The sequence below is a fragment of the Myiozetetes cayanensis genome, unplaced genomic scaffold, assembly GCF_022539395.1.
Source record: "Myiozetetes cayanensis isolate MyiCay16 unplaced genomic scaffold, myiCay2020 scf10, whole genome shotgun sequence".
NCBI lineage: Eukaryota > Metazoa > Chordata > Aves > Passeriformes > Tyrannidae > Myiozetetes > Myiozetetes cayanensis.
The window spans coordinates 20,467,243-20,477,081 of record NW_026086605.1 but is presented as its reverse complement, the minus strand read 5'-3'; the positions used below and the strand labels follow the sequence as shown (position 1 = coordinate 20,477,081).

At 45.7% G+C, this 9,839-nt stretch overlaps 1 protein-coding gene across 2 annotated transcripts in view; it reads right to left on the bottom strand.

Annotated features, from left to right (window-relative positions):
* Positions 1-3,340: 3,340 nt before the first annotated feature.
* TLL2 (tolloid like 2) overlaps positions 3,341-9,839 on the bottom strand; it is an 87,503-nt gene continuing 81,004 nt past the window's right edge. For both annotated transcript variants that reach the window (XM_050305322.1, XM_050305323.1), the window contains 4 exons: positions 9,462-9,589; positions 8,463-8,676; positions 7,177-7,427; positions 3,341-5,984 (listed from right to left, as the gene is read on the bottom strand). In XM_050305322.1, the coding sequence (XP_050161279.1) occupies positions 5,850-5,984; positions 7,177-7,427; positions 8,463-8,676; positions 9,462-9,589 (728 nt within the window). In that variant the 3' untranslated portion in view covers positions 3,341-5,849. The remainder of the gene's footprint in view (positions 5,985-7,176; positions 7,428-8,462; positions 8,677-9,461; positions 9,590-9,839) is intronic.

Here is a 9,839-nt window from a genome sequence, read left to right as displayed (position 1 = left end):
CAGTACCAGACCAGGGTTAAATACTTAGTTGGGACACAAGAATACAGACCATATAACTTCTTACTTAAAGGAAAAACCTAGTTCTGCCGTTAAATCTCTAACAGGTGACTTGCAGGGCAGTGGGTATTTGTGCCCTCTTCTGACTTTAATTACAAAATTTTTAAGGGGCTCTGAGTACCAGTTACTCTGATATGAGTCAGGTAGGTTTCCCTACAGCACTGACTGCATGCCAAGAGCACATCTTGGGTGAGAGAAAGCCTTTTACTGCAGCTGAGAGAAAAACCAAACGTTGCAACCCTTCCCTCTCCCTTCTTGCCATTCAGTAACTCAAAGCCTCCTGCAAACCTGGAAACAGAAGAAGAGACCACAAGGAGACAGACTTCTTACCCAGCCAAACCCACATCACTGGATCCTGCATCTCAGTGCAGAGCACCTGCCCCAGAAGGGAGGGGAGTTAGGTGAATGCCATTAACACACATCCGACAATCAGGTGCTCTGGATTTACTTCTCAGTTTTAGCACAGATGCTTCCACCTCTCAGCATCAGCTCTCCAACATAGCTTTCCCCTAGCTTTCCTTGCGCTTGCTCAAACTGTGATTGCTGATGGGCAGGGACCACTCCCTCTTTGGTGCCTATACAGCTCCATGGGTAACAACTCACCAGTTCCGGGATGGAGCTGGCACAGGCCATTCACTGGGTAGGGCTGAGGAAGAGAGACAAAGGGAGATCCCAAGGGGACCAGTATGGGGAAGTGAGAGAAGATCAACAGAAGTTAGAGACATCAAAGCCATTAATATATTATTTCTGTTTGTATGCCGTTAACAAGTAACTGTGCTGCACTCCCATAAGTCTTCTGTTGATCAGTGAATTCTCATGGAATTAGTTCATTATTACATTTCAGAGGAGAATGTTGCTTTAGCCTCAGACTCAGCTAGCTGCTGGGAGGAGGGAGGTTTCACTCTCAGCCACTCTCACCTGGCCATTTTTAAACAGATACCAGTACGTTTCAGCTCCCAGGACAAGAAATCTCCTCAGGGGTCCACTTCATGATCCAGGGCACCAGTCTCTTCTTTGCTCCAACTGCCCTAAGACCAGGAAATACCTCCAGGACAGAAAAGCTGGGGCAGATGCTAAAATCCAAGCAGATATCTGAACATATCTGTTGCATCATAAGGAAATGCACAGCTGAGGACCAGCTTGACTGATCTGGTCAGAGCAGAGAATGGGAGGATTAAACACTCCAGGGAGCTTTTCAACCAATAGATAAGCAGTCCAGGGGCCTCACCTCCCCTCCTCTCTGACCTCCTTTCACTACTTCCATCCAAACAAAGCCAACCGGCTCCTACTCACCATTTCGCTCTTCTCTCCGAGAAATCCCTGCAAGCAGTAACAGCAGACTGCCCAGTGCCTGGGTTAGTGTTCGTTTTAGGATGAGTTTCTCTTCCTTCTAATACATGAACTGCTGTCCTGCAAAGAGGAAGAGATGATGGCATTTCTCTTGGGCTGACTCAGACAACCTGGCTGGGTCCCAGCACACCTGACAGAGCCAGATCCCTGCCAGGGGCAGGGTCTAGCATGCACCTGGGAAGCTGGGCTTCAGGGCACTGGAGACTCCACCTCTTCTCTGCCAGATGCAGGGGAAATAAGACAGCTCCTGGCTCCAAGAGCATGCTTAGGGTGAGCCACAGATCAGACTGAGGGGAATCCTGCTTTTGCTTTCTAAGGCTAGCACCTCGTCTGCCAGAGTACCTGCTGGAAATGCCAGTGAAGGATTTCTTCTGGCTTGATGCTGAGACCAACAAGCCTGTCTGGTCTGAGGCGTAGTTCTTTGTCTGAAATGAGTTGTGCCACTGCATACTTGTATTTTTAAAGGATGAAGAATCTTCTTGCAGACGATGGATATTCCCTTCAATCAACTCACACATGGCGACTGGATGGTCTTTGGACACTTTCTGGAAAATTACGTCCTGTTTCTTTAAGTAGAGAAAAAAAGGACCAGCCCTGTCACACAGCACTGATGGCACACAGTGTGGAAAGAGATATTAAGGCAATATGATAGCTGAACAGTAGAGAAACTACAAAACTGCAAAAGATCTTTACACACACAATAGATAGACCGTGCATACAGTAAGAACCTATCTTGCTGCAACCACAAATGTCTATGTGTTTCTTTAACAGCTGTGACTCCAGTTCATATCCCACCTTCTATTTTACCTCCCATTTCCCACCAGCTTCACTTGGGCTGCATCATTTCTATTGTTTCAACATTGCTTTGGACTGTAACTATCCATGTGACTCATGGGTGTCATTTTGGAAGTCATGTCTACCTGCTGTCTTGACTGTCAGCCTCTAGGTTCATTCCCCTCTAGGGTCATACTGTGCCATGGTACTCTGATGCAGGAGGCTACATGGGGATGCTTATTCCTTACATCACCTTGGTTGCTGCTTTGCCTTTGGGAACAGCTGGAAGGAAATTCAGTCACCATGACAGTTTGGGTAGCTTTGACACACCACAGGAAATGTTTTGGGTGGTGGACACAGATGAACTAGGTATGCATTGGGGAAAGAACACAGACATGGTTCTTAGCAAACAGGGTAGACATCAAGAATTAGACAGAAAGAGGAAGAAAGGCATTTTAGGTTCTGCCTATCAGCATTTGGCTGCCACAGTGCGTGGACCACAACTTCGCAGTAAGGAACATCTGCCTCATGCTCATCCTGCTATCCTTTTCACAGGAGTTTCATGTCTCATGTCTTTGGGACCTGCTGATGAAAGCCATAGCCTGTAGCAAATGAGATTCATCCTCTGAGGTATACTTACAGACTAATTCCCAGATCCCTAATGTTTATCACTGCAGATCTGCCTCTCAGCCCACTAAAGTGTGAGTGCAGAACATGAAACAATGATGTAGCCCTTTGGCTGACCAGCTTGTTTCTCTGCCCCACTTATTAATGCTCTCTTGATTGCAAAAGCAAGACAAGCCTAAAGGCTCACAAGAAAGCGCTTCCTGCAGAGAGTATATCTCACCCGGTATTAGCAGAAGACACAAACAACAGTTGGCAGAACAAGGAATATAACAAGAAATTTCCTCCCCTTGAAGAAGTGGAAAATGCATGCATACAACAGAATGTGCAACTGAATCCCCAGTCTTTAATAAATGCAGAGACTCACTTACTCATTCTGGGCACAGGTACATTTATGATTGCCCCCACACCCTCCTCTCCTCCCCTCTAAAAAATTGGTTTAGTTAGTGAAATGTAAAAACCACACAAATACCAGAATACATACACACACATCAGAAGGTCTGACTATTTTTTTTTCTTAAGAAAATGTCACACTTGTAGAATTATTGACTGCTAGGTCCAGTCAGTACAGCAGAAATATTCTACATAGATCATTGGCTGAAATGCACAGTACAACAGTTGTGAGCACACTGCCACAAGAGACATCTGGATGAATGCTAATGAGTGTAGTACATCTGTCAAACCACATTGCAAGTATCTGAAACACACCAGTCTGGGGTAGATGGGAAATTACCAGAACAAGGAACAGAGATGTTAAACTACATGTCTACAGCTGCTAGTAACTTTTCCCTAGAGCCACTGCTGCCACTAGAGGGTCAGGAAACTTGAACTGCTGCTTGCCACCTGAAACTTTGCTTCTGTTTCACAGGCATTGATGTCACATGTTATTTCCAGACCTGAGTCACTGTAATTTTGCTTGAACTGGAGCAAGAAAAAGAAGGACAAACATACACCTCGTCTAGCAGTGCTCACTTCCCCAGACCTGCATGGTCAAACAGCTTGAGATCAGAGGTCTTACCTGTAAGAAGGCCTCAAAATTTGAAAAAAGAAACAAAGCAGAGCTAAAAAACCCCCCAAACACAAAACAAAACAAAAAAAACCAGAGATAACATGATTTTATACAGCCTGCAATAAAGCTATAGTCAATGGTACAGTATTGTTCACTTTACATTTATTAAGGCTTTGACTACTGGTCTTCTACATGCACATTTTATATACATATAATCTTCTGTGTGTGTGTGTGTGTATAAATTACTTTACTTTTCTTGTTCTAAGCAAGAAAATACTTTCATGCATTTGCTTCTCCTAGTATTCACAATACTTGGACCATATCCTATTCAAGGATTTCTGGAGAGGGCTATGTCTATTTATTAGCCATCTGAAAATGCTCTCATCTCCAGGAATGTCGTTTGTGCCTGACAGTGGCGCTGGCCCCATACTTCTCCACAGTCATACCCCAGAGAGAAGGTGTCACCCCAGAGCCTGACAGCACATTGGTTATGTAAACATAATAATCCTTGGATTATAAATACTTTATTAAAGCTAGCACACCTCAGCTTTTAGCTCATAATTGCCCATGAGTGCCTTAATGAAACATTCAGAATAAAGTCTTTTTTTAAACTCCCATATCAACAGTTCAATTACAGTGGTTCCCCCAAAAGCGCAGTTTTCCCTACTTTTTCCCAAAGAAATGTCAAGCTACCTGCTAATTCTTCAAGCCTGTGGCTTGGTAGCTTCCATGAGCAAACAAGAGCATGTCTGAGCCTTATAGCCCAAAGTGCTCTAAGTCACCATCTCACTTGCCCCCTTGCCATGACATTAAGAGACTGGGCCATGCACCAGTGACAAATGGGGAAGAAGCAGAAACCAGAAGAGCTCTTCTGTTCCTAGTCCCATGCCTGCAGGTTGCACATGTTTGACAGGTTCCCACAGCTCACCTGAGCTGACCCATAGCATGGCCTGCGTCCCTCTCCCTCAGGGACACCCAGATTCCCTCTGCCCCAGCACTCCCTTCGGTGAAATGCTCCAGCTAGCTGATGTTGCAGAGCACTCCTATGTTGTGGTGGGCAGCCCTGGGGAGAGCAGCTCAGCTGTGAAAAGGAAGGGCTCACAGGGAAATGGTAGTGAGCAAAGGAAGCAGTGAAAAGAAGGTTGAGAAAGCAGGCATGGGTGGAGTGAGAAGGAGAGATTCCTTATTTAAGATAAGGCCTGGACTGTTGCCACAGTCCTCTGAGCTGCCTTGCTTGGTGGAGTAACTGGAGCATGCTGTCAGCGTTCCTGTTGCTAAGCTTTGCCACCATCACAGAATCATGCTTTGAATCCACCACCACATTTCCATATCAACCACCACCTTTCCCTTGCGCACTGCATCAAAGTACCTCCATTCAATGTACATCATGACACTTACTGCTAATCAGACACTAGGCCTTTCTTATTTACTGGGATCCAAGTAGCTAGAAGCCCTAAAGAGACTGTCCCCGTCCCCTGCCTTGCTCTCCACTCAACAATAAGCAAGATGATAAATAGAAGGGACAGAAGGAGTGATGGATGTCCAGCCATCTGGTTGTTCTCTTATTGCACAGAGTACTTTGGGCTGGTAGGGGAGAGTGAATGGCTCAAAAAGTCCTTTGAAAAAATCCTACTGGGCATCTGTCCACATCACCTGCACCAGAAAATATGTTCAGACAGCTCATGTGGATGCTTGGAAAATATCACCTAGAAACAAGATATGCAAGAGATGAAGGCTTTTCTCAATTCAAGTTCAGGTTTCACTCAGCCTCATGGCAAGTTGTGCAAAATACAACGTTTATGCCCTGGCAGGTATGATTAGAAGACAATTTTTTGGTCCTGGGTATGTTAACAAGAAAGGGTCATGCTAATAATTGCAGAGGCAAACCTTTGAGACTGGATTTAGTTTTAGTTACAGAAAATACTGTACACTGCTTTTGGCCAGGTGCACAGAAGCTTTGAAAAAAAAAAGGGACAAAGATCACAGTTAAATGTCTCAATCTTCATATGGGCAATGTCTGTGAGGAGCAGTCAAACTACTTTCTCATGTGCAATGCATCCTGAAATTTGGTACTTATGTATCGGGCATGAAAGCCTTTCTTGTTGATGGTGTCATCTGTATGGAATCGAATCATGATGGAATCCCCTGCAGAGTAGATTTCTTCCAGAGGCTGCAGAAAAGGAAAGAAGACAGTACATAGTGGTCAGGTCTACATATTAAATAACTGTCTGCACTATGATGGTAGAGTTTAAGCTCACAGTGAAGACAGATTGGCCAATAAACGTGTAGACTGAGTGCTCAGTACCTCCTGCCCTGATCTGCCTTCCTAAGCATATTGTCCTTGCTCTTTATGTTTGAAGACTGATGCCAGTCCGATCTACAATCCCGGTTCTTCCAGTTATCTTTTTCACAGGACTTCCTGGATTTTCTTGTTCCAGTCTTCAGGTTTACTCTAATTTGCCATTATCTTTTCAGGAAATGACACAATACAAACAGGACCCTGTTTAGCAGCTGAGGCTCTCCCAGGGTTCACTAGCAGCACAACGACTTAGGTACTTATCTTACATGACAACTCTGGTTACCTCCCACACTGATGTGAGCTGCTACAACATCCTTGTGCTTCTCTGCAGGACCAACACTTTCCCAGCCATTCTTCATTTGTCAGGGTGCAGGTAGGTACATTACTATTCTGCTGCCCTGAACTTTTTCACACTGAGCTGCTGTGCCTTTGTTTATTTTCCAGACCATTTTCCCAGTTTGTGAGGACTTCTTCCACATCTACTCCCTGATTGTCTCTCTTTAAATTCAGTAAGAACCTTCTCCATTTAATTGCCTAAGTCAAACACAGACCCTCTGATTTTAAAAACCACACACCGTCACTCATGCTAGAGTCACTCCTGTTAATGGGGTTTCAGGTAGCAGTTTAAGAGACAGCACGCCATTCTAGAGTCAACAAGCAGCTCTGTAAGTCCCTCCACCATTCACCCTTGCCCTAGCATGGCCACAACATAACCTGGTTTCAGGCAGGAAGTGACTGAGAATGAAACTGTCCTTTGGAAGCTGTTTCTCACATTTACACATCACTTTTGAGGCAGGGCTGGAGCACAGTGGTGCAGCAGTCTCATGCTGCTGTACATGGCCCTGGGCTAAAAAGGACTGTCCGTCAGCACCATTTTCCAGCCACCTCCGTGCATCAGATAAAATGGCTGTGATCTCCAGCCAAAGAGGAAGAAGCAAAACCCAGTCACAAAGCATTCTCATTACCAGGTTTGTGACAGGTGCCCCTCTCCAAAAATGGTAGGACAGTATTCTTCCTTGCCACCCCCAGTGATCCCTAAGAAATCACCACCATCATGGCTTACCCCTGAGCCACAGAAGCGTCCCAGACGGGGTGCAGTGCTGTCGTAACCATCATAAATCTCCATGTAGTCGTACCCACAGTCCGCCTCCTCCTCAATCTCGAATATCTGGAATATTAGCTCCACCCCATAACCATCTTCAGCTACAATCACCCATTCACAGTTGGCTTGACCTGGGTAGTTGTTGTCCCCAAACTGAGCATGGGAATATAGCTCCTTAGTTTGTACTTCAGCCTTTAAGAGCCCACCACACTCTGAAGGAAGAAAAGGGCACAAAACAATCTCTCAAAGGCCTTACCTCACAACAAAGACTCATCCCACTTTTGGGCCGGTCATGAGCAGAGAAGACCTCCAGCTTGAAGTACAGTAGGGAAGGTAATTAAACACTGCACCAAACTACCATAAAACAGTGAATTCTTCAGTCACCCATGAATCCATAGACCCACAGAGCTAAGAGGAGCTTGGTTCTTTTGGTACAGAACACGCATGGAAAGAGGTGACCAGTTTAAACTGGCAGGATGGGGTTCTTGACACATTATACTCTGGGAAAATGTATTGCTTTAGAAAGCAATTGCTTTGTTCTTTGCACTTGTCCTGTAGCTGAAATTCTGACCCCAAGTATTTTGTCAGCAGGAAGTTGAAGCACATAAAAAAAAATGGGGAGCAAAACAATCCTTTTCTGCCCAGACAATACACAAAAGTAGCCCTGTGTTTGTGCAGAAGGTGTACTTTAACATAGAGTTTTCCTGCGGCCGATGAGGAAGATGCCTGTTCACCAGTCTCTCATGCACTGCCACTCAGAGCACATTTCACCTGTTTACAGTGGCAGGGATTTCAAAGAAGTGAATGTTGGTACAACACGCCCACCTCTGGGCTGCCACAGATAAGAGGATCAAGCTGTGTCTGTCCACAGCACAGCTCTGCTTCTACCATAATCAATTTAATGTGGGCCTGTTTTGTGTGGGGGCCAGTATGTGGGCTAAACTGCACCACCTCCTTTTCCGATGGTTGACGTGGAACAGCAGGGATTGTTGCTCAATCAAACACCTCCAATTTAAACAAAAGAGCGTGAGTAGGAATGTCCAATACCAAGAGACTTTTGAGTTGTTATGGAAGCTGGTATTTATGAGATTGTGCCAGCAGTGGTCTGAGAACTGAATATACAACCAGTTAAAGTTCAGACTAAGCTTATTTGGGAGAAAAGTGTGTCTGGTTTTGCCTAGTAAAAAAATGTATTGAGACTTGATGATATCTTATGGCACTGGGGTATTGGCAGGCAACCAGCTTACCTGTGCTATGCTTTGCCTGGAAACCTCTCCTTTGCACAGAAGCATCAGAGTAAAACCTGAGGAACATCTTGTTGGTAGAAGCCACTACAGGGGCTGGTTTCTTGCTGCCACAGAAGCGGCCAAGGATAGGTGACTTGCTGTTGGGTCCATCATACATTTCTAGGTGGTCATAGGCACATTCTTGGTGCTGTTCAATCTCAAACTCATTGAAGGTCTACAGCAAGAATTCGGAGAATTAAGACAGACATCTGTAAATCTGAGTATGTGATTTAGCAGAGGACAAAATGCCAAGTGAGAAACAGATCAAACAGTGCATCTGTCCCACTCCTCCCACAGAGCAGTGGGCTTTTAGACAAGAAAGTTCTCAGGGTGGCAGAGCCCAGAATTCCATATCAATGTGCCATGTTGCCTTAGCTTTTCTGCCTCACATAGGTGCATGACAACAGTTATCAACTGCAAGCCTTATAAGCATTTATTTTTTCCACTGGGAACCCTGCCCAGCACACCAAATGGGCTGTTCTTCAATATTACTTCAATATTGCTTCCACTGAGCACAGTGGAAGTAATGCATGGGCCATCTGCACAGATTTGGGCATGTCCTGTCATTTCCATAAGGCCATGTCGTAAAATGATCCTGATGTCCCTCCCTCATCGGGGCTGGGGACCAGCTCAGCCACCACCTTATTTAGATACTGCCCAACAAAGTGGTTCACAAGGAGAGGTGGGAGGGAGGGCTTGTTATTGCCTGTAAACAGAGGGCAATACTCTGCAGTTGTCATCTGCTGGAGTCTCCTCTAAGCTGCCTCTCCCCTCTTGGTGTCTCTCTTGAGACCTTCTGCCCTTTTGCAAGCCAGGGCAGCCTCCCACAACACTCTCCTCCAAGAGGCCCAAACAGGACCTGTGGGCATCAACCTGCCACACAGTGGTAGCAGGAAGTCACTTGAGCTCCTCACAAACCCAGCCTGCTTCTCCCATCAATCCCGCTCTCTGGTTACTCACCACTTTCACTCGGTGGCCAGGTGTTGCAGAGATGTCCCAGGTGCACTCTTTCCGGCTGGGATACTTGTCAGGCCAGTTGGGACTGCTCATCATTCCCTCTGCACCACTCAGCTTGTGCTCACAACCAGCTTGAGAGAGTGAGAGCACATTGAGGCAAGTCTCACATGGGAACCCTCTAATGTCCTACATGCTCCTCTCTGCCATCTGAGACCCCTCAGCAGGGCAGAGACAGGGAAGGCTTCAGTCACCAAACAAGACCTTTTAGAATTACTGCATAGTTCTGGTGGGTTTGTCCTATACTTTTTTGAACTAACCTGGCAGCTAGTGAAACAGACCATCTCATTCCTCTGGGCCTCATTAACCTCATTTACATCCTCA